The following is a 26,433-nucleotide window of genomic DNA, read 5'->3' on the forward strand; positions in this document are numbered from 1 at the left end:
ACAAAAAATACTAGACTTTGAAGTGACCCTATGTTACATTATTGTGTTGCACTCCTGACATCTGATATGTATTTTATTTAACATTGTTTTAAAAATTATAACACACAATAACCCATTCTTACTTTGTAAATTAATTTGTCATTTTGATATTTTTGATCGTTTACGGCAGGTTTTTCACGTATTGAAGACCTTGACACATGATTATTTGCAAAGTATAATGTATATAAACTGTAATTAAAACTATATGTGAAATGATGAAAACTATTCCCTGAATTGACTAGAAAATTTCTGTAATTTGTTGATAGACATAGTGTTTTGAACATCAAATAGTATCAAACATTTTTTTAAACTCATTTTTTAGTAAAGATAGTTGAAAAGCATTGGTAATTATAAAGCAGTTTTGTTGCACTCCTGACTGCAGTAGAATTTAAAATCAAAACCGTAGAACACAAAAATTCATAAAGTGTTGGCAACATCAAGTGGTAATGAAACTGTGAAATGTTTATAGTCCAATACTTCATAATTAAAACAGATGAAAGTATTTGAAATTCGCATTTTATCTGGAATTATTCCCTATTTATGCCAAAAAACTAGCTTAAATGTATATTTAGAAGATAAAATATATTTTAAAGCATATTTTCCTTTAGAGGACAAACTCAGTAACCCACCAGAAAATTCTGCTCATCATTTCCTCTTCATTTTTATTCTTATTGGATGATTTATAATTCTAACATATTTGCTGACCAAAAGCATTGGGACCTTTAAAGTAGAATTGTGAAGTGAAAATTACATAAGAACTTGTTCTGTTGTTTCAGTGAAGTTGAGGAGGAATTACTTGAATTTTACGACAATTTTTTAGTGTGTTTATTTTTAACATTCATTAAAAAATCACAAAAAAAAGATAAAACACATCTGAATTGATAAAATTGGAAAAGGAAGGATTTTAATAATAAAACTGTCAATAATTTAGCATTAAATTATACAAAAAGATCATTATTAATTAATGAATACGTCTAAGCATGAATAGAAGTATTTTCGTCACACAACTTGAATCTTTAAAAAAATGTGTTGCACTCCTGCCCAAAGAAATATAGATCTGAAGCACAGACAGATCCCGTAATTGATAAATCTATTTGGTAAAAATGTTCTTTGTGTCTTTCTTTTCCAAAATAAAAAATCAGAAAATCATATAATGATAATAGTTTTTTCATGCTTGGGAGCAAAACATCAAATGTTGTACTCCTGACATTATTGGGTATGCACATATACTGGACTCTAATTAATGCTGCTTGTGATTTATATAACATTTTGTATATCAGTTATTGTTTTACACTTCGAAAATTCTTTTTTGTCTTAATTTTCTTTCAGAATTTTACAATTGATCTTTTTTTCGCAACACTACATTTTTTCTGTTGCACTCCTGACATGGTAAAACATTTTTTTTAAACATCAGCCATGACCACAACTTGATTAAACAAAAGTTACTACAGCCCACATTTAAAGCTCAATACTTTGAATATTTGAATATTTGAATATAAGTCTTTATTTCCACCATAAACCATTATTATTTATTTCACAGATCTCCAAAAAAACATTGAAATTTCAAAATGTCACAAAAAGGTGTTGCACTCCTGACAATTTTAGCATCATTTTTGGGCATAACCTTTTTGTTAATTGAGATATCAATGAGATATTTGCCAGGTATTTAGACACCATCTAAAGACATATCCCGAGACATAGAAAATATTTTCATTGCCTGTATTTTTATTGTGGGTTGAAAAATATGCGTTTGGTCATTTTTTTTTAATTCACCCTAATAAGGAATAGGTACAGTCATAGATGTAGAATAAAGTGTGTATACATGCACAAGTGCAGTCGTGGATGTTGTTTATAAGCACAGGTACAGTCAGGGATGTAGAATAAAGTGTGTGTACTGGACAGGTACAGTCGTGGATGTTGTTTATAAGCACAGGTACAGTCAGGGATGTAGAATAAAGTGTGTGTACTGGACAGGTACAGTCGTGGATGTTGTTTATAAGGCACAGGTATACAGTCAGGGATGTAGAATAAAGTGTGTGTAATGGACAGGTACAGTCGTGGATGTTGTTTATAAGGCACAGGTACAGTCAGGGATGTAGAATAATGTGTGTGTACTGGACAGGTACAGTTGTGGATGTTGTTTATAAGGCACAGGTACAGTCAGGGATGTAGAATAATGTGTGTGTACTGGACAGGTACAGTCGTGGATGTTGTTTATAAGGCACAGGTACAGTCAGGGATGTAGAATGAAGTGTGTGTACTGGACAGGTACAGTCGTGGATGTTGTTCATAAGGCACAGGTACAGTCAGGGATGTAGAGTAAGATGTGTATACTGCACAGGTACAGTTGTGGATGTTGTTTATAAGGCACAGGTACAGTCAGGGATGTAGAACAAAGTGTTTGTACTGGACAAGTACAGTCGTGGATGTTGTTTATAAGGCACAGGTACAGTCAGGGATGTAGAAAAAAGTGTGTGTACTGGACAGGTACAGTTGTGGATGTTGTTTATAAGGCACAGGTACAGTCGGGATGTAGAATAATGTGTGTGTACTGGACAAGTACAGTCGTGGATGTTGTTTATAAGGCACAGGTACAGTCAGGGATGTAGAATAAAGTGTGTGTACTGGACAGGTACAGTCGTGGATGTTGTTTATAAGGCACAGGTACGGTCAGGAAAGTAGAAAAAAGTGTGTGTACTGGACAGGTACAGTCGTGGATGTTGTTTATAAGGCACAGGTACAGTCAGGGATGTAGAATAAAGTGTGTGTACTGGACAGGTACAGTCGTGGATGTTGTTTATAAGGCACAGGTACAGTCAGGGATGTAGAATAAAATGTGTGTACTGGACAGTTACAGTCGTGGATGTTGTTAATAAGGCACAGGTACAGTCAGGGATGTAGAGTAAGATATGTATACTGCACAGGTACAGTTGTGGATGTTGTTTATAAGGCACAGGTACAGTCAGGGATGTAGAGTAAGATGTGTATACTGCACAGGTACAGTCCTGGATGTTGTTTATAAGGCACAGGTACAGTCAGGGATGTGGAATAAAGTATGTATATATGCACAGGTACAGTCGTGGATGTTTTTTTTAAGGCACAGGTACAGTCATGGATGTAGAATAAAGTGTGTGTACTGGCCAGGTACAGTCATGGATGTTGTTTATAAGCACAGGTACAGTCATGGATGTAGAATGAAGTGTGTGTACTGGACAGGTACAGTCGTGGATGTTGTTTATAAGGCACAGGTACAGTCAGGGATGTAGAATAAAGTGTGTGTACTGGACAGGTACAGTCGTGGATGTTGTTTATAAGGCACAGGTACAGTCAGGGATGTAGAGTAAGATATGTATACTGCACAGGTACAGTTGTGGATGTTGTTTATAAGGCACAGGTACAGTCAGGGATGTAGAGTAAGATGTGTATACTGCACAGGTACAGTCCTGGATGTTGTTTATAAGGCACAGGTACAGTCAGGGATGTAGAATAAAGTATGTATATATGCACAGGTACAGTCGTGGATGTTTTTTTAAGGCACAGGTACAGTCATGGATGTAGAATAAAGTGTGTGTACTGGCCAGGTACAGTCATGGATGTTGTTTATAAGCACAGGTACAGTCAAGGATGTAGAATGAAGTGTGTGTATTGGACAGGTACAGTCGTGGATGTTGTCAATCAGGCATCGGTACAGTCATGATGTAAAATTTCTAGAGTTGTCAGGACAGGTACAGTTGTGGATGTTGCATCCCAAGAAATTCTCTACGATTTTCTTTGAGCTGAACTCAATAAAGTGCTATTAGTGCTATTCACCGATATTCCCTATAGATTAATTCCAGACAATTGATAGCAGAATCTTAGAGAGGTGGATCTAATAAAAATATTTACTTATACAAATATTTTCTTCGGATGTTATCGATAATTATAGCAGTAATTTCCTTTAATATGATCAATTATTTTAATACCATACCCTGCATATTTCAGGTATCACACCACGGTTATCGACCAGTCAAGATATTAATTGTGCCATGCATATAAAACTAATTTTTATTTCTTTTGAGAATTTTTATTTTTTTTGGGGGTGGGGGGGGGGGGGTGGGGGTTGTTCTTCCAGCCTATTTTTACAACTTTGGTACCTGAGCCTAGTAAATTTTAAGTATTTTGTAAATAAATAAAGGTTTTTTGTCAGGAACCTTTCTTTTTCAGGGCATAGGAGGCTACTTTCTGGGGTGCACTTGAGATGTTTATTATATATAACACATTGAAAACGCGTGGATCAGCTCATTCCACCCGTATTTATTGTAAGACATATATTTATGGGAAAAAACCTGTGTTTTTCATTGACACCACTTGCGTGATCAATGAAATGGGTGAAATTAATAATATTGTGACGTACTTATACTTTCTTACATAAAATGAAGGATTACAAATTAATTCCAATATTTATTTTAATTTCCTTTTTTATTTTACTTTGTTTATTGTTTACTCGTATATTTTCAATAATTATACTAGCATGTTTCATTTTAAATTCACAATTATTATTGAGCACGTAGGAAATTAAAATCATCCCCCCCCCCTCCCCAACCAAAAAAAAAAAAAAAATTAAAGACCTGGCTCATATTGTTCTCTGAACATAAAGTTTTAAGCTTTAATTTTATATCTGTAAAAGTTTTGGATCCTTCCCTAATCACTGCTGACATTGTTTGTCTCGGTATCACTGTCATGGGTAATACATGTACAAAGATTAGCGTTAATTGCGCTTTGATTGAATTCAGTCTAAATCTAAATCGGAGAAAATCCACAGAATTTCGTGTCGTGGATGTTATTAATCAAGCGCGGGTTGAGTCAGTGGTACAGTGTGTATGTACGGCACAGGTACAGTCGCAGATGTTGTATATCAGGCACAGGTATACAGCAGGCCCGTAGGAAGCAATTTCAGTTGGGGGGGGGGGGGCACAGCCATACATTTTTAGTTGAGGGGCACTATCAACCGTGCCGCCCCCCCCCCCCCCCCGGTTCCTACGGCCATGTACAGTCATAGATATACAAAATGTACGCTGTAGTAAATGTTACTATTTAGAGATTATAGCGATCCATACAATGGATTTAGGCATAGTCAAGTTTACATAATTATATTTTCCTCGATATATTCACTAAGCCAGTTATCGTTACCTTTTGGCGATTACAGCCTTCCATTAAGTAGATTTATTTGAATCAGAAATTTTCTTTCCTCCATATTCGTATTTTTCATTAAAAAACAATCCATAGTTAAATACGTTTAACAATCCGGAAAATCTTGCTCTGACATTCCGTTTTTGATATTAGTGAGCAGGTACAGTCATGGATGTCCGGTACCACAGAGACATGTTATATGTCTCTGGGTACAAGCATTGCCGAGTACAGTTGCGGATGTTAGCTGACAGACCCCACTCTCAAAATTCGACAATCATGTAGACTTTACATTTGTAGACACAGTTGTATGTTCGGAACTACATGCTAGGATGTCGGAATTACCTACTTACATATGTAGACTATGAAACTGATACGATTACAATTTTGGATTTACAAACTTACAAGTTTGGATTTACAAACTTACAAGTCTGAATTTTTTAACACGATTACCCTCCATATAGGACCAGGGTCAAACGCCGCACACGGTGCAATTTTTTTTTTTTTTTTTTTTTTTTTTTTTTGAGTTTTTAAATAGAAAAAAATAAAGAACATAAACACACAGAAAAAAAAAGAAATGCATTCCTCCAAAAAGTGTACATTATATAGAGAATAATACATGGCAAAATCTGTATCACACCCCATATCAACCCGAGACTCCAATATCAGCCCGAGGGCCGAAGGCCAGAGGGCTGATATTGGTCGAGGGTTGATATGGGGTGTGATACAGATTTTGTCATGTATTGTTGTTTTTATTATATATTTGAAAATAGTGTCTAAAAATCTTATATAAACTTGTAAATTAATTACCATTTTTTAATTAATCGAATGTGTTCTGTTTTTGTTGAATTTCCGTTTCTCATTTTTCCCCCAAAGGCAATGCATTCAGCGATAAGAAATGAAATAATTATAAATTAAACAAATCATTACTTTGAATAGCATAAGATATCTGATGAAGTAAAATTACAATTTAAATAAACTTCATTAACAAATAGAAAAAGATCCGAGATACTCCAAATGAAAAATACAGAGATGTTCCGGAAAGGTGTAATAAAGGGTGTGATAAAGGGTGAAATAAAGGGTGCTGATACAGGGTGTGTAATACAGGGCGCGTGCCTGTGTTCATATCAGGGATGCAAAAGTCCTGTATTATATAACAAATATATAATAAAATTATTTATCAGATAAGGAATGCAACTCGTTAGCTTTTAAGAAAAGTTCATTCAGAACCTTTAACTTCAAAACTATTTAAATATACTTCTCAAAAACAGAAAAATCCTTGATATAACTTATTTCACGAGTGACATACCTTAAGACATTAAAATGCCTCATTTTTTTACTACTTTGGTAACATATTCATGCATCATAAACAAGCTCTGAAAAGTAAAATAAATTAATTTCCTTAAGTGGTGCTTAGCAATTTTGTCTAGTGTATACTCTATACTCAATTTTCCAGGACTGCTTTCGATTCCCTACGAATAATGTTTTTGTAGCGTAAACGTTTTTGTTTCGTCATTTGTTATTATTGTTTTCATTTATTTATTTTGACAAGCTTATGCTTGAACCGGATAAATGTCGATTACCAAACCAGTTTGTGTTTATAACTACTTTCGTTTTCGATGTAAACAAGGCCGCCGCGAAGGCGTTTTCTCAATGGAGCCAGCAATAAGAACGATAGTAGATGGAGAAGCTTCGGAGTCGGACGATGATGAGGAATCAGCAGAATATGAAGAGAAGATGGTGACTTGTTTACATGTCTCTGTTAGTCTGTAGCTCGATTGTAAAATTCAGTGTTTGCCTTTTTTTTGTTTACAAATACTAGTTGGACATGGCAAGACTGCACCAGTAAGAATACGCCCTAAGGCTATATTATACCGTTAAAGTACGTTGCAATGAAGCAAAACGGAGTGGATCCTCTCTGAAACACTTCTGAAGAATACAAAGGAGTTGCAATAGAATGAAATACCAAATTAATCATCACAAACCTTTTGGAACTTCCATATGCCTAAAAAATAATCCAAACAATGAAATAAATCAGCACACTTTCTTTACTTTTTTGGCTTCAAATTTACACGCCATTTAATACACGATAATGTCATTTTATTGTTAGAATGCTCAATCTATACTAATAAGAATTCCATGTCATGTCAAGAGTTGTGAGGGGTCAGTATAGTTAAGAGTTGTGAGGGATCAGTATATTTGAACTAAAATGGAGTGAAAACAAATTCCTGAAAACAATTTGGGGACATTTAAAAATCTTCTTCTTGAGACTCACTGTGCCAAAAAAGATGAAACTCAAGCATAGCTTCCTTAAATATTGTAGATTCAATTTTGATCAAATCATGACCCCTGTGGGTTGGGTCGGGCCAAAATGGGTAGTCAAAGTTGAACTTGATACAGAAGTATCCTTAGATAATTAGATTCAAATTTGTTCAAATCAATATGACCCAAAAGTAGAAAGGGGCCATAACAGGGGATCAAAGTAATACAAAGAAATATATAGGAAAAATCATTAAAGATCTCCTTCTCAAGAACAGTAAAGCCATGATTAGTCATATTAATTCAGAAGCATCCTCAGGTAGTGTACATTCAAGTTGATTCAAATCATGTTTTATCTTCTATAGGGCTGGGCCTCAATAGAAGATCAAACCTATAGGAAAAAAATATTGAAAAAATCTTCTAAAGTCATAATTAGTCAAATATGAAAGCACCCTTAGTTAATGTAGATTCAAGTGTGAACAAACCATGCCCCCCCCCCCTTCCCAAGGAAAAGGGGGGGGGGGTATTTATGATTCCATATATGTTTAATCTTCACTGATTTCTGCTTTTTCCAAGCCAATGTCCTCAGACTATTGATGTGGCTCATGAGCCTCTTATATATATACATGTATTATATAATTCATATACTTTTCCTACAAAGAATTGCTAGAATAATTGATTTTATGTAACTGTTTATATCCAGGATGCCAGACTGCTAAGTGAGGACCCAGTGAATGCTGTATCTATTTCAGGAGAGGCATCAGAATCAGAAGATGAAGAAATACCCCCAATTAAAGGTAAAGAGCCTGATAATTCTGTAACAAAAACATGTAGGGTGAATTCACCATGCATCGGACACCCTCGTACTTCAACAAGTTCTAGTGATATCGCTACTGACAGAATATTATCAAAATGGAACTTAAGTACAAGTCTCTGTAAGAATCAGGCAAAAGGTGAATCATGAGGGTTGTCAGAATTTGATGATTTTCAACACATGGATTTGTCTTGCGCTAAAAACCATGTATACAAAGTGAAAAAAGTTTTGGGTCATGGTTACTATGGAAACATGACAAAAGAATTTTCCCTAGCAACCAGTCTATTTTCCATGTGTATGGACAAAAAAATCACTAATCTTTTGGGCTTGAAATTGATTGTGAATATTTAAGAATTTCTTCTTATTTATTCTTATCGTAAAGATAAACATTTAAAGTGTTTTCACAATGCATTACATAGAAATAGGAATTTGAGATATATCTGTACTAGACATGGGTAAATATGCATGTTTTGTGTTTTTTGCTGATTCAGCATTTTTGTTGATTTTGGTACTTTTCAAGGCCTTATAACTAACTTCTGGCGTAATACAGGAGTTGTAAATATTTCGCATAAAAGCAGAGGAATGTCTCTTTTGGACTTTCAATTCAAAAAGGTGTGTTTTTTGAAAATTCCAATCCGTTGCCTAGCAACAAAAATGGATGTTTTGATAAATAAAAATGGAAAATTGTACAATGTGAAAATTATTAATCTAATAAATTGTAATCTGAGAGTACAAAAACACAGTTTAAAGTAAGAAAATATATCCGAGACAATTTTGCAAACCAAGAAATATTGTAAAGATACTTATCTCCTTGGCAACAGCAAATTCTCCATAGCAACAAAGCAAATAAAGTCACTTTTGGCACATATTTATGAACAATTGTAAAATATTAATCCACAGTTTGGTAGCATATTGCAATTAATCAAATTTGATTTTGTAATAGATGTCTTAACAAAGTACATTTTTATAATTTAAATCCATTTTTATACTTTTAACCCATGGCAACAACATTTGAGCACATAAGAACCAAAATATGTTATGGAGAGTTAAGAGCAATTTTCTGTAACCACAGGCTTATTTTTGGCATGCATAGTCACCGATTTTCATGAAACTTTGCTCATTATAATGGTTACATATATAATAGTTTGACAATATAATTTTATATCAAAGTTTGGTTGCTGTGTGCCTTAGTTGTCATGGTAACAGACAGGATGATTTCAACAAAATTTAGATTTTCAGCTACTTTATTATGGGAGTTACATGACTCAACTCGGTCTCCAGTGATAAAAAATCAAAATACTTGACCTTATAAAAAAGGTTTTAGCAATATTATTCTAACAATGAAAATATCAGTTGCCAAGATGACACAGCATAGTACCACAGTTTGTTATAACCCAGAAAATAAAGATATGGGTTATAAAGGAATCACCTGTCTGTCTGTCTCTGTGTCCTTTAATTTGTGCATACATGTCCGGGTCATAACTCTGTAATGCTTTGTAATGTAGAAACATTATAAGTTCATTCTTGATAGAAAAATTGTTAATAATCTGAGGGTGTATCTTGACTTTTACCCAAGGTCATTTCAGCTAGTTCAAGGTCACTAGCAGTTAAAAGTGTAAAATTCATGTCTGATCTACAACTGTCTTTTTCTGTATTGCTGGAAACCGACGACAAAGATCAAACTCATGATAACAAGATTGTCAGTCCGACGTGATACCGACATGACGCCGTTATCAAACACTGTATTTTAATGTAAATGACCGTAGTTTCAAATATTTGACACTAAAAAGAAAACAAAACAATTAAAAAAAAAAAAAATAGATTCTTAGAATTTTTTTATCCCTTTATTCAATTAAAATTCTTTGAAACTTTCTGTACATTATATCTAAAGTCTGCATGGAACACTCAAAATTATGACGTAATAGTAGCACACAGCAACATCATAAAAGGGGTGTACCAACATGTTAACTAGTAAAAGACGTTGGAAATCGAAAAAAATATTGTTAAACTCCCTTCGAAGAAGGGGGGGGGGCATATTGCTTTGCTGCTATCTGTCGGTCAGTTGGTTTGTCTGTCTGTTGGTCCACCAACAGTTTCTGTTCATTTTCTTTGCAGAGATTGCACATACTGAAATGAAATTTGGTATACAGATGTATGATAAGAATATCTAGGTCAAGTTCTGTTTTGGGTAGATCAAGCAATTTTTGACAGTTATGCTCCTTGGACTTAGAAAAATTCCAATTATTTGCAGTGTTTTTGTTCATTTTTTTTTTTCGCAGAGGTTGCACATACTGAAATGAAATTTGGTATACAGATTTACCATAAGAATATATAGGTCAAGTTCTGTTTTGGGTACGATCGAGCAATTTCTGTCAGAGTTATGCCCCTTGGACGTAGAAAAATTCCAATTATTTGGGGGGGGGGGGGGGGGGGGGGGCATAAGTGTTTTACAAACATCTCTTGTTACTTTTATACAACAGTCAGCATAATAATAACAATAGTGTTGTGGTTTGCATGCACCTCCGGCTCGTGCACCATGTGTCAAACCCTGACTACTATTTAGGCATAGTGCATGCAAAGCACAACACTTTTATATAAATCAAACACTTGAATCCACACTTTCAAAACTTATGTCCCTTGGCCGCCATCTTTGGGGAATATGCATAGAACCCTCACAGTAGGCTATGTAGTTTTCTGGTTTGTAACTTTGTCATTTGACTAGAAAAAAATTTTGCTTCTGTGTTGATCGCCACAGGATAAGGCTACCCATACATTGAAGGAAAAGAATTTGAACACAGTGGATGCATCGGAGCACGCCCAAATGTTTGGTCGTTTTTTTTCTCTTTTGACCTTTTGGTTGACCCACAAAGCTGAAAGGGACACAACTTTTGCAAGGTATGGTTTGGATTATTCACCAAAGTGACGTGGAACAGCCTATTAATGTCCCCCAATTTAACATTCCAAAATTATACATGTTGATACAAATTGATAAGGAGAATATCAGTGGTCCTGATATATCTGCTCTTTTAACCGAAAGTGACATCGGACATTGCCGGAATGACTTTGAACCAAGGCAACATCATACCTAAAGGTAATATGTAATATTTTTTGTGAACAATGAATGTTCAATGTTTTTCAATTAAGAGCTATGTACTAGAAATGAACTTGACACTTTTCCTGGTAGCCACCTTGACCTTGCCAGAATGTCCTTGAATAAATATGAAGACACATCCCTGAGTCTTAGCAATATTTGTGTCAGGTATGGGCTTCCAATGTTTAATCATTTCAAAATGTAGACGGGACACTATGTATACATTTTTCAAAATTGACTTTGAACTTGATCAAATGACCTTACGTCAAAATCATGACATACTTTAAGGTCATAATCAATTTTTCTTTGACGTATTTACATCCAATACTTTCCATTAGAAAATTAGACCAGGCACATAATTAACTTTTTTTTTTCTGCTAGTGGTCTTCACTTGCTAGAATTATCATATCTCCATGACGAAATGTGGTCAGGACATGAATTATACATTTTTCCATAAAGGACTTTGAACTTCATCATCTGACATTGAATGAAGAACATGACACATCTACATGTCGTAAACAATTTCTGTATGAAGTATCAATATCCGATGTGCCTTCATAAGAAGGTTATAGACCAGACACGAATCTTACACTATTTACTGCCAACGACCTTGAACTAGTTGAAATGACCTTGGGTTAAACAAAGTCAAAATTCAACCTCAAGATTATAAACAATCGTTTTATCAAGAATGAACTTGCAATCTTTCTCCATTACAAAGTTATATGAACCCATCATGATTGCACAGACAAAAGAATACAGAGACAGACAGACAGTGATTCCTTTATACCCCAATCTTTTTTGCTGGGTTATAACAATGGCACAAATGATGTGTTATCATGGCAGCCGATATTTTAATTGTTAGAATAATATTGCTATAACTTACATCTTTTCATAAGGAGACCGTTCAAGGTAGCTCAGTTGGCTCCGTAATCGGGAGGTCGTGAGTTCGAATCTCGGCCGCGACTGACCTAAGTCGATAAAAAATGGGTAGCAACTGTTCCTTCTCCATGCGCTCGGCAACTTTGAAGTGAAAGTTGCAGGTCCTTCGGATGAGACCTTAAAAACCGAGGCCCCGTGTCACGGCAGACGTTAGCACGTTAAAGATCCCTCACTGCTCAATGGCCCTGTGTTCCGAGTAAAGGTCAAAATTTGAAGCCCTTCAACGGTATATGGTGATGTCTCTATATGAGTGAAAAATTCTCAAATGGGATGTTAAACAACATACAATCAATCAATAATTTTCGTAAGGAAAACTATTTTTATTGTTTCTTTATCACTGGCAATTGAGTTAAGTCATGTAACTCCCATAATAAGAAAATACTGGGCACTTTTCTGCATAAAAAATGTATGCCGAGTGTAGTGTAGCCATGGTTACCACTTATATAGAGATATATTCGAAAAACTTTCTTTACACTGTACATAATAAGTGACAACAAGGTTTACTGTTTTTTTTTCATATGATAATGGCCAATTTGGTTTTCTAAGTGCTTGTGAAGGGCCAATAAAGATTCAAAATAGCCGAAAATCTTAACTTTGTTGAAATCATCTTATCTGTTACCATGACAACTAAGGCACATAGCAACCAAACTTTGATTGATTTAAAATTCTGTTGTCAAACTATCATAATTGTAACTATTATAATGAGCAAAGTTTCATGAAAATCAGTGACCATGCGTTCCAAAAAAAAATTCAAGTGTTTACAGAAAATTGCTCTTAAAGGTGCTTGGACACAGATTTGAAGTTAATATTTTCTCAAATTTTCTGTATAATATCACGACTTATATATTGCAATAGCATTTCACATGAAAATATAATTAAAAAACTTATTTTATCTGGAAATTATTGGAACTACGAATTCCGGGACGTGTTTGATTAACACATCTTTGCACTTACCCTGGTACACAAATTTTAACTTTATCCTCAATATTTAAGAAAAGAGGCGATTCTGTTATGTATTAATGAAAAATAGTACATCTATAATCTAGAAAGATCAGAGTAGAAATGTTCGAAAGCAAAACCAGCTCACCAGTATTGTCAGTCCGTGCTCTGTGATGTGTACAGAGCTTAACAAATTGAACACACCCGTGAAACGTAAACTGTTTTTGTAAACAGGGCACGAGCTCTGTTATTGTTAATGTTTACGATTCATCTGGTGTGTTCAATTGTTAAACTCTGCACACACCACTGAGCACGGACTTACAATACTGTGAGTGGGTTTTGCTTTCGAACATTTCTACTTTGAATTTTCTGGGTTATAGTTTTAATATTTTTCATTAATGCACAACAAAATTGCCACTTTTCTTAAGATTAAGAATAAAATTAAAATATGTGAAAGCGCAAGGATGTGTCAATCCAACGTGTCAAGAAATTTGAAGTTTTGATAACTTCGAGATGAAATAAGATTTTTATTATATTTTAGTATGAAACGCTATAGCAACATATAAGTCATGAAATTATACAGAAAATTTAAGAAAATATTAACTTCAAATCTGTGTCCAAGCACCTTTAACTCTCCATAACATATTTTGGTTCTTATGTGCTCAAATGTTGTTGCCATGGGTTAAAAGTATAAAAATGGATTTAAATTATAAAAATGTGCTTTGCTAAGACATCTATTACAAAATCAAATTTGATTAATTGCAATATGCTACCAAACTGTGGATTAATATTTTACAATTGTAGTATGTGGTTAAAATATAAATTTTTGACACAATCGTGTGCTATTTATTGAGAAAATATCTCTAAACAACAATTTTTTCAGAATAAATCAGAATTCACCATGGATCAGACAATATTCACCATGCATCGGACATATCGTATTTAAACCAGAAAAATATACCTTCATCTCGGTGCTTTAAAATTAGTGATATCGAAACATTTTTTTTAATTTAAAAATTAACCTTCTAGGTAAATTTTAATGACTATTTCAATCCACAAATGTGAAGAGATTTTAGTTGCGTCACATCGCCTTAGAAAGGCTTTACAATGCTAGTAATATGGCAACTCATGCCTTTGTCTGGTGGGTTATCATCATCTAGTTTAAAGAAAGAAATTGAGTCCACTTGTAGTCATCATATATCGATAACTTGTATTTTAACTGAAAATTTAGAGTTTTTATCTTCTATTTCTGTGAAAAGGAGCTGTCATTTGGGTTTTATATGAAAATGGAAGTGATTACCCATGCATCGAAAAGTGTCCAATGCATGGTTAATTTGTGTCTGATGTATGGTGAAATAAACATACTAGTAAAAAACAACTCTAAAAAATATTATACATACATTGAAGTAAAATTTTTTGAAAATTCTTCAAAATTATCAATTATTGACAAATTTTACCTAGGTCTGACTTGTTCCATTGAAGTCTATTAAGAGAAGAATGACAAGTCTAAAAATTGCAAATTCGTAAAATTCTGGTTACTACCCTTTGATGATGCAAAATATGACATAATTTCAAGGCCATTTTTGTGGTATTTTTATCACAACATGAAAATAAAAATTGGCATCATTAAAAAGTTTAAATCTTCACCTTTAAGACAAGTAAAAACACAGGGAGACTCAGGTTCAATGAAAGTTTATTACTTAAAGTTGTCTGAAGCAAGGTATGTGTCCAACATATCCAATGCATAGTTAACTCACCCTATAAACAAAGCAAAGTCATGTATAGAAAAATACCCCTATCAAAGATATAGAGCATGCGAATTCTGTAGCAAAGCCATGTATGAAGAATTACCCCACCTCTGATGATTTTTCGATGAAATCCTGGCTTCCGATTGGTTGAAGTCTGTCACGTGAAGGGGATGTATTACTTATACCTAGTCGCTTGAAAATCAATACATGGTTGATGCGGAGTTATAATTCGAACAATTCGAGTTCATGAGGTTTGCGGGTGTCTGTTGATAAGTAAAAAGTTAATCAACATAAGTAACGAGATGGAACCTTTTTCTCACTTTACTTAAAGTCTTCGAAACTGTCAGTACGTTATGAAACACTCGCAAAACAACATTACGTAACACAACGTGATGTCATAATAGGCATTGTATGAGTGATGAAACATATAGCGGAGAAAAACAATTTTACAAACCACAGACCACAAACATTTCATCGGTGGGGTAAATTCGTTACATAGTTTTGTAGTGACAGGGTACGGGATGATACCTGGTTAGTAAATTTCATTCACCTCGCCAGGTATGAAATTTACTAACCAGGTATCATCCCGTACCCTGTCACTACAAAACTATGTAATTAAAAATACATGTACATCCAATCAAGGGTATAGAACCTGCTAATTCTGTAGCAAAACCATGTATGAAGAAATACATGCACATCCAATCAAAGGTATAGAGTTTGCTAATTCTGTAGCAAAGTCATGTATAGAGAAATACCCCTATCAAAGGTATAGAAACTGCTTATTCTGTAGCAAAGTCATGTATAGAGAAATACCCCTGATCAAAGATATAGAGCCTGCTTATTCTGTAGCAAAGCCATATATGAAGAAATACATGTACATCCAATCAAGGGAATAGAACCTGCTAATTCTGTAGCAAAGCCATGTATGAAGAAATACATGTACATCCAATCAAAGGTAGAGAGCCTGCTAATTCTGTAGCAAAGCCATGTATGAAGAAAATCCAATCAAATGTATAGAGCCTGCTAAGGCCCAAAAAAATAATAGTCTTGTTTTCTGCTACCCGACCGACCCTATTTTTTTGCGCCTGACCCTGAAGTTTTTTTTTAAGTTTTGGAAAAAAATTGGAAATTTCCGGAATTTCATTGTTTTGTCACCATAATCAATTTCTGTGTTAACACAAAAATGAAATTCTGTGTTTTAAATTTGGACTTTCATAAAATACCACTTGAGTTGTGCATCAAAAGACATGAAATTTAATTTTAAAAGACAATATTGACCCATGGCATGTTTAATTTGATCTTGTATTAGTTCATATCCAAAAAATAAATTAAAAAAAAAAAAAAAATAATTTTCAAACCTACCTACCCTATTTTTTTCAGGCTGGTAGCAGGAAACAAGACTATAATTTTTTTTGGCCTAATGCTGTAGCAAGTCAAGGGGTCATTACTTCTTATCCATATGTAATAGTCTTTGTGTGACATACATGTAACATATGTTTAAAGTTTTACTCAGGAATATAAAGGAAATGTCTTTAAAAATCTTCTTCTCTAGAACAGCAAAGCCATAATTAGTCATATTATAATAGAAGTATCCTCAGGTAGTGTAGATTCAAGTTTGTTCCAATCATGAGCCCTGGGGATAGGGCAGGGCCACAACAGATGGTCAATGTTTACTATAGGAATATACAGGAAACATCTTCTTTTCAAGAACAGTTAAGTTATTATTAGTCATATTAATACAGAAGTATCCTCAAGTATTGTAGATTCAAGTTTGTTCAAATCATGACCCCTGGGGGTAGGGCAGGGCCACAACAGTGGGTCAAAGTTTTACTTAGGAATATATAGGTGTTACGGTTAAGGGGCATTTGTAATGAGTAAAATGCATAAAAGACTTCAAATAGTGGAATGACCTGAAAACCCTTGGAATGGGCTAGCCAAAGGGTATATAAGGCAAAGCTTTGGGAAAGTCAGGCACTCAGAAGCTAGATGAAGAAGTTGGTTGTTGAATCAGCAATTATGAAGTTAAGATAATTCAACCCTAATAGCAACATATTCAATGAACATGATGAAATTGAATACATAACAGATGTGTAGGCGTTGAGTACTCAGTATGGGTAAGGGCTTTATCATGCCAATGCCTACTGTGACACAGGGCTTCGGTTTTTAAGGTCTCATCTGAAAGACCTGCAACTTTCACTCCAAAGTGCTGAGCTCTTGTTGAAGGAACAGTTGCTACCTATTTTTTATCAACTTAAGTCAGTGGCAGCTGTGATTCAAATACACGACCTTCCGATCACGGAGCAAGCACTCTACGGACTGAGTTACCATGACGGTTGAGTAAATCTGAAAAAAATCTTTAAAATTCTTCTGTTTAAGAACAGCAAAGCCATGATTAGTAATATTGATATGGAAGCATCCTGAGGTACTGTAAATTTAAGTTTGTCCTCCTCCCACCCCCATGTTCAATACTGAACTGTTTTCTGCTTCTTTCTAACCTGTGTGCTCAGGTGAGCGATGTGGCCCATGGGCCTTTTGTTTTAAATATATAATGCAGGCGTTTAACATGCATTCCGGTCAAATTACCGTTGCAGTATGAGTAATTATCTCCTTTATGGTTAAAAAAATTCTTACACACATACCTTATCAAATCTGCATCTAGCTTACAGCAGTTACTATATATATACTTTTTAGGTCACCTGAGTCACTCAAATGACCTATTCAATCTGTTCAATGCATTGTACGTTGTCCTTTAACATTTGAACATTTTCAGCTTCTCCTCTGGAACGCTGAACTAATTTCAACCAATTTTAAGATAAAGCATCTTTGAGTAAAGGGAAACAAAATTTTGAATTATGGTCCCTGCCCCCCTGGGGCTTAAGAGGTGGGGCTAAAACCATCAAAATTCGTGCTTTCTTTAAAAATCTTCATCTTTACTCCTGGACATCAAGCAGTCAAGCTGTCTGCATGATTGTAATTAGCATTGAGCTCTCTTCCAAAATTTTGAATATCATGGCCCCATGGTCAGGGGTTCTGAAGTTAGGGTGGGGCTCTTGGATTGTATAGTGGAAATGCATATTAAACTACATGCATAGTTATGATGAGCAAGTGTGCCTCTTCAAAAATTGTAAATTTCATGGCCCCTGGGTCAGGAGTTCTGTTGTTGGAAGGGGGAGGGTTCTATTGATTATATAGTGAAAATGCATTTATTCTTTGAATTATTTTTTCTGTTCTCCTTGGTATTCACTATTTAGCAAACAAATGTATTGTATAGTTATGATGAGCAAGGTTGCCTCTTCCAGAATTGTGAATTTGATGGCCCCTGGGTCAGGAATTCTAGTGTTAGGCCTGGGCTTTATTGATTATATAGTGAAAATGCTTAAATTCTTTGAATGTCATCTTCTCTGCTCTTTGATACTTAGCAGATAAACCAAGTGCATGGTTATGATGAGCAAGAGTGCCTTTTCCAAAACTGTGAATTTCATGGTCCCTTAATTGGTCTGTTGTTTGGGGAAGGGGGTCTCTATTGGTTATATAGGGAAAATGCATTATTTCTTTCAAAATCTTCTGTTCTGCTTCTGGGTATTAAGCAAACAAACTATATGCATAGTTACGATGAGTAAGGGTCCCTCTTCCAGAATTGTAAATTTCATGGCCCCTGAGCAGGGGTTGTGGTGTTAGGGTGGGGCTGTATTGATTATATAGTGATAATGCATTATTTCTTTGAAAATCTTCTTCTTTGCTCCTAGGTATTTAGCAAACAAACATAGTGTATAGTCATGCTGAGCAAGGATGCCTCTTGAAAAGTGTGAATTTCATATCCACTGGGTCAGGGGTGCTGGTATTAGGATGGGGCTCTATTGATAATATAATGAAAATACATTATTTCTTTGAAAATTTTCTCTTCTGCTCCTGGGGTTAAGCAGATAAATTAAGTGCACAGTATGATGTCAGAGCAAGGGTGCATCTTTCAATATTTTGAATTCTGTGGCCCCAAGTTCAAGTGTTCTGGTGTTGGGGGGGGGGGGGGGCTCTATTAATTTGTTTTCTACTAAGAGAAGTTATTCCCCTTTGCTATTCACCTATGATGATTAATCACTGTAAATCTAAAAAAAACACAATTTTGAAGAGCATTTGACTTATAATGATGTGGGACGTCCTTGGAGACTTTTATCATTCAATTAGAAGGAGATATTTATAAAAAAAAAAAAAAAAGGCTGTAATGTAATTGAAGATCAATTTTATAATGATTTGTACAAGAATTTTTATAATATGTTATACAGAAGGTACCTTCATAGTTCTTTATAGTCAGGTAGACTTGTTATTTAAAGATAAATAAAAATGAGACAAAAAACCTTTTCTTTATACATTAAGGAAGCTCTAAACACTGCACACTAAAGAGTACTATTTGTAGGGTAGTTTTATTGAGTTAGAGTGATCTGCCCTTAGAAGAAAAAATAGAATAAATGGGAATCTACAGTTAATGACACAAATTGTTATGAATTAAAGTATTCTTAATGTTATGTTAGACTAAGAATAAGTAATTAAATACATCATTTCCATTAATTTTTCTGATGTAAGTAAACAACAGCGATTTCTGTTCACAGATAATTCATTGTCTTTGAACATTTTTCCTGCAGAAATAGGGCAGGTACCCTATGTTGAAAATGAACTAGATACACTGAATATGTGCACCTTTATATGATATATTTTTCTCAAAGTCCAAAAAGCATTTTTTGATTAGTGTTTAGAGCTTCCTTAAATGTTCTTCTTAGACCAAGAGAGGCCAATGTGAGAGGGAAAAAGGTTGGTTTACCAATAGTGCTCAAGCACTATTGTTTTGTTTAGTTAACAAGATAAAAGTTACAAATTTGGGCAGATACAGGCAATTGAATAGATCTAGTTTAAAATTTATTAAGAAGCACTAAAATAATTATATTGCTGATCCCTTATCATTGTATTTCTTGCTTTTGGGCAATAAAATTCATCTTTAGTTTGTTTTATTTTATACTTCTATGGATTTTTTACAGTGTTGTATTATACTCAGTTGATGGTTCTTAATATATAATCAGCAAGTTGTGTTGATACTTAGAAGGGATTTATGCAACCATTTATCAGTCTAAGGTTTAACTGTCAGTCAGACAATCATTAGTGTTTTTGATAAACAATGGAGTATGAATTGATGGTTGATACAAAATTAATTGATACAAGTGTGTTATGTCCTGACTTGTGACATTTATGGTTTCTTAAAACATTTTTGTGAGGACATCTTTTGTTTAACTTGGTCCAGTAAATGTCTTATTGTCCTGTACTCCGTCCAGTAATTAACCTTTAGGTGTCCAATAAGATTCAACTTAATGGACAGCTCCAGTAACATTGAATGAGCAATGTAGGAAGTTAGCATCATAATATTAATATTTTACAATTTCACAAAATATTTCAATTCATATTCAAATTATTACAAAATTATAAACAGAATGTGTCTTAGGAAATGTAGGAGAATCTGTCATGCCAATCTACATATCATAAATTCACCTTTCATTATTATTCATTTCACTTTGATTGATACACTTGAATAAAAACCATTTACAGAATCTTGGGAACACGAAAGACAATCAGATTCTGCAATCACCCTTTGGCTGTTTTGGGGGATTGAACATCCATTTTCCTGTCTTTACCTATTCCACTAACCAAATTCAATTGCTTTTTGGATGTGAGCCTGTATTTTTGGGTCATGATTTGAATAGTAGCTTGTTCCACCCCAGCATTGTTTGAGGAAGTTGCTGCAGCTGCTTTTAAGGAGTGGTTGGGGTAAAGTCCTTCTTAACATGGCAATTTTGTAATGAAAAACTGTTTATTGCACACACAGAAATATCAAAATATCTCCCAATTTCAGAGTAGAAAACTTCAAGATTAAGTTTGAATTTTGCATTCTCCATTAATGACATTGTCAAAAAAAATATCTGAATCTGAAGAGGTCTTTATTTTAAACAAAATTTGTGTTTCAAAATGTATCTTATCCATTGTGTTCATTGTAAAATGAATAAATTGTTCAGTAGCTACTATACATGAATAGACAATAAAGGTTGTCTGATTGCATGGGGCAAGAAATTTTTCATTTCATTGAACACTTGCTTTCTTCTAAATAACTGCATACCTGGTTTTGGATTTGGAATTCCTTGGTAGCATTTCTAGATTATACCATTCACTCAAAATTTATTTTAAAATGGGGGAGGGGTATACTTAAAGGCACTGTGAGTTTATGATGAAGACAATCAGTATCTCCCTGGAAACAAATATTGAATAAAAATGATCAGGTAGGGTTGATTTTGTTGGATCAGTCAGTTTTTTTGTTGTTGGCCCAAGTTGAAGTTTGAATTCCCTCAATCCCCGATATATTCATGGTGTCAGATAATAAATTTTGTTTAATTTGATAATTTTAGACATGATTTATAGTAACTGTTTCAGTGGACACGGGACACAGTGGACTGTTAGATGCACCTCTTGTGACTTTAGCTCCCAAACTTTACTCTAGTAAACCCAAGTATGACAGGTAAGATATATACCTCATCATTTAGGCCAAGGGAAGGAAGGAAACCTTTATACATCACTCAGTGTAGTCATTTTAGCTCACCTGAGGAAATATTAGTGGAAAAGTGATATTGAGCTCACCTGAGTTTCATGGCCTTGATCACATTTTTTTCAAGTAAAGAACAGAAGGGCCAGGTGACTTAAGTAAGCATTGTTACACATGGGTCCTGAGTTCTTCATATCATTTAAATGATTCAAAAAATATTTCCTGTATAAATTTTCAAGGAAGTTTTTATTGAGAAACTTTCATTTACAATGCTCAAAACATTATTCTGTAAAATATTGTGTTGCTTGTAACTATGTGTTTGTCAATGGATGTGTTTTCTTTTTTTTCCAATATTATTAGTTTAATTTTGTTCATATTTGATTAAACAATCTAAGGGTGCAAGTGGAATATTTTGTGTTAAATGTAGTGGGAAAGATTATCATTTCAAAGAAAAAAAATCACATTCTGCATTTACTTAAAATACTTGCATATAGACAAATACTTGTCTATTTCAATAACTAAAAGTTTTCTTTTGTTTCCAGCTTACTGCATAAAAAGTTGAGTAAGTAGTTTATTGTAGATGTATACAAGTTTAAATGTTGAAATATCATGAAGTATTAAATAGGTATGCATTGTGTTTAAATTTACCCATATATGCATTTTTTCTGATTAATCGGTTACAGATTTTCTTACCGATTACCATCATTCGGACTGAGTAACTGGTTGACCAATTACAAATTGACATCCCTAATTTAGTCCCAGATATGATTTTATGTTAAAATGCATGAAAGAAAAGCATTCCAGAAATCTGAAACATAGTTTTTAAATCAAAGTTTTAAATTAATTAGATATTCAGATGTCTTCATTTCAATCTGTTTGAACCTTGCTAATTGCTATTGTTTAATCAAAATTTAGGAGAGAAAAACTCAAACCTGAGGAGACACATAGTGGATTCTGTACATCAGATGTATTTGGTGTCTGCTAAAGATTTACACAATACAAGTCTTCAGCTGCATAAGTCACAGGCACTGATAATGGTGAGTTTATAATGTCTCTCTCTCTGGGTTACAACACGGATAACACTCTCTGGGTTACAACACTGATAACACTCTCTGGGTTACATCATGGATAACACTCTCTGGGTTACAACAAGGATAACACTCTCTGGGTTACATCATGGATAACACTCTCTGGGTTACAACAAGGATAACACTCTCTAGGTTACAACACTGATAACACTCTCTGGGTTACAACAAGGATAACACTCTCTAGGTTACAACACTGATAACACTCTCTGGGTTACAACACGGACAACACTCTCTAGGTTACAACACTGATAACACTCTCTGGGTTACAACAAGGATAACACTCTCTGGGTTACAACACAGATAACACTCTCTGAGTTACATCACGGATAACACTCTCTGGGTTACAACACGGATAACACTCTCTGGGTTACAACAAGGATAACACCTCTGGGTTACAACACGGATAACACTCTCTGGGTTATAACACTGATCATGATAAGTTTGTGCTGTCAGTAAGTCTCTTTAGGTTTCAATACTGATTATGCAGGGATGTGATTTTCCACAGAAACATTGATATCCACAGCTTTGAAAGTCAAAATGGTCATTCTTGAGATCAGTGCAGATCTTATGAGAAAATAAGGGCCAAGAGTGGGGGGGGGGGGGAGGAGGGGGTAAAGGTACTATATCTTTTAAAATGACGTACGTACTGATCACTATAGCAAATATTGATGGCATATTTATTAATTAAATATCAACAGCAACAAAGCTCTTGAATACAAGAAACCTTAGGACCTTCTGAGAACCTTTGTCTTCCTGGACCCCTCAACAGGGCTCTGGCCTGCACTGCTGGGGGCCTATAGCACCCCCAGTTTCCCAACACTGATTGATTTCCTCCTTTTCCTTTCTCTGCCAATGACATCTCTGTTATGGTAACTTTGTAGTGTCAGTTACTCTCTTTAAATCTCAGGGACTGATTATTGTAAGTTTGTACTGTAAGTACAGTCTGTAGGTCACAAGACTAATTGTGGTAAGTTTGTGCTGTCAGTAACTCTCTAGTTCACAGGCGGCATTAGCATTTGAAAATAGAAATTTGATTGATTGATTGATTGTGTGTTGTCACAGGCGGTATTAGCATTTGAAAATAGAAATTTGATTGATTGATTGATTGTGTGTTGTTTTACATCCCATTTGAGAATTTTTTCACTCATATAGAGACGTCACCATTTACCGGTGAAGGGCTTCAAATTTAGACCTTTACTCGGCACTCAGGGCCATTGAGCAGTGAGGGTTCTTTATCGTTTCAACACCTACTGTGACACTGGGCCTAAGAGTTTAAGGTCTCATCCGAAGGACCTGCAACTTTCACTTCAAAGTGCTGAGCACCTGGTGAAGGAATAGTTGCTACCTATTTTTTATCAACTTAGGTCAGTCATGGCCGTGATTCAAATACACGACCTTCCGATCACGGAATATAGAATTTTGAAAACATAACAATATATTTACATTTCCAAAAATTTTTTTTCCTTAAGATTAGAAAAAGTTCATGTTCTCATGAACTACAGTGGGATGAGTAAGAATATTTCCATTGTGATGTGATTGAAGTAAAAAAATAGTGCAAACTTTTTTTTCAAAAATGAATGTTGGATGACAAAAGTATGTTTTAAGTCATCAGAAAAATAATGTAATATAAGATATGAAATTTTTGAGAATTCATGAAGTACATACTTCACACCTGCATATTCATCATGAAGCGCTAATGCGCTTCATGAAATATGCAGACGTGAAGCGTCATAGTTCATGTCCTCATAAATTCTCAAAAATTAAATTCATCTCTTAAGTTACCTCCTTTTTGGATGTCTTATGATTCATTGGTAGAATATTCTCAAATGTTACATGTTATATGTTTGCAGTTGATTTTTTCTGTGCTAGATATCATAATTAGTTTCTTGCCCATAAAAGAAAATATCAGAGAATCTGAGAATATAAAAGAAATGATCAGCAGAAACAACAGGAAATATATGCCAGACATTGATAAGACTTATCTAAAGCAGATTGATGTTAAATCAGTAAAGCTTAATTGCAGACTTGGCTAACATATTTCAATGCAATGCTATGGAATCTGAAAATTCACAACATATTTTAGTTTTCAAAAATTTTTCCTTGAATTTTCTGCAACATGAATAAACATCCCACTTTCTTAATACAACATACATGTACATGATTTATAACCAATCAAAGACTGCCTCTCTAGACAATGCAAAAATAGGTCAAGTAATTAAATTCCACTGGCTTTAGAGCAAACTTGTAAATATACAAGTGTACCTTACAAACATAAAGCTTGACTATTTAACTTCCCACAGACTGCCACTGGCTCGTTCATTTTGCATTACTTCCATTTTAATACTGGTTGTTTGAGTACAGAGGGAAAATTACTTATAATGAGGTTTATCTTGAAGAGATTAGCTGAAGCAAAAACTCAAATTATATACCCTAATATGGAACATCCTTTGATTGGTTTACTTGTGATGAAGAAGGAAGAAATAAACACTAATAAAAGTTTTAAAGAAAATTGCTCATATGTTAGAACATGTAACATGAAATTTTCTGATGTATTTGTAGGATGTTAGTCATAACATGAAGCAACTGACCAATGACTTGTTTCACCTAGAGGACAAAGTGGACATTGTGACGTCATGTCAAATCTTGCCAGATATTAAGTTGTGTTCCTCTGTGCAATAAATAAGATGACCAGAGAGAGAGAGAGATAAAGAGAGATAGAACTTTGACTGCAATATCTGCATTAAAAATTGCTAATTAAATTTGTAAACATTTTGTGATTTAATCATGTACCTTACATTTATTGTAATACTCTGAATTAGGAGATATAAAAAGAAATAGATCTAATGTATTTATTTATTAGCTCACCTGAGCTGAAGGTTCAAGTGAAATTTTCTGATAAAAATGCCCATTGTCTGTTGTTGTTGTCATCATTGTTGTAAACTTTTAACAATATCATCTTCTTCTCTAGAACAACTGGGCCAATTTCAACCAAACTTGGCACAGAGTGTCTTTGGATAAGGGGGATTCTAGTTTGTGAAATGAAGAGCCACATCCTCCTCGAAAAGGAGATAATTAAGAAAAGTAAAACTTGGGTGGGGTCATTTAAAAATCTTCTCAAGAACCATAGGGCCAGAAAGGATGAAACTTTTATGAAAGTTTCCTGACAAAGTGTTAATTTTAAGTTTGTTCAAATCATGACCCCTTGGGGCATGGTGGGACCACTATGGGTGATCAAAGTTTTACATTGGTATAAATAGGAAAAATCTTTAAAAATCTCATTAAAAGGAAGGCAATGTTTAATCATATTTATATGGAAGCATCCTCAGGTAGTGTAGATTCAACTTTATTATGACCCATTGAGTATGATGGAGCCACTATGGGTGATCAAAGTTTTACATGGGTATAAATAGGAAAAAATCTTTAAAAATCTTCTTCTCAAGGATAGGAAAGCCATGATTAATCATCTTTATATGGAAGCATCCTCAGGTAGTATATATTCAGGTTTGTTCAAATCATGACCCATGGGGGTAGGGTGGAGCTACAATGGGCAATGGAAAGTTTTACATGGGTAAATATTTGAAAAATTACTCTTCCTATTCTCTAAGTTAAAATTTCTTCATATTATGATCTGACATAAAAATCATTTCTGAATAAATAAGCAGCGCTTCATACCTCATACTATTTTTCATTTGAATCTGATGCTGTATAGCTCTTGATGAAAATCAACGTTGGGAAGTTTGAAAAAAAATTGATGAAATTTAGAGCAGAAGGTCATT

General features: G+C 34.3%; 1 protein-coding gene across 1 annotated transcript; it reads left to right on the top strand.

Moving 5' to 3' along the window:
* The first annotated feature begins 6,833 nt into the window (after nt 1–6,833).
* LOC133176389 (biogenesis of lysosome-related organelles complex 1 subunit 3-like) lies at nt 6,834–25,501 on the top strand. Its single transcript, XM_061311510.1, has 6 exons — nt 6,834–6,945; nt 8,168–8,261; nt 21,461–21,545; nt 22,112–22,131; nt 22,485–22,606; nt 25,217–25,501. Exons 1-6 carry the CDS (start codon nt 6,859–6,861, stop codon nt 25,334–25,336), a joined length of 528 nt encoding a protein of 175 aa, XP_061167494.1. The 5' UTR covers nt 6,834–6,858; the 3' UTR covers nt 25,337–25,501.
* Nucleotides 25,502–26,433: the final 932 nt, after the last annotated feature.

The sequence above is a fragment of the Saccostrea echinata genome, unplaced genomic scaffold, assembly GCF_033153115.1.
Source record: "Saccostrea echinata isolate AGI-Se365-2 ecotype Australia unplaced genomic scaffold, CSIRO_AGI_Sech_v1 ptg000075l, whole genome shotgun sequence".
Lineage (NCBI taxonomy): Eukaryota > Metazoa > Mollusca > Bivalvia > Ostreida > Ostreidae > Saccostrea > Saccostrea echinata.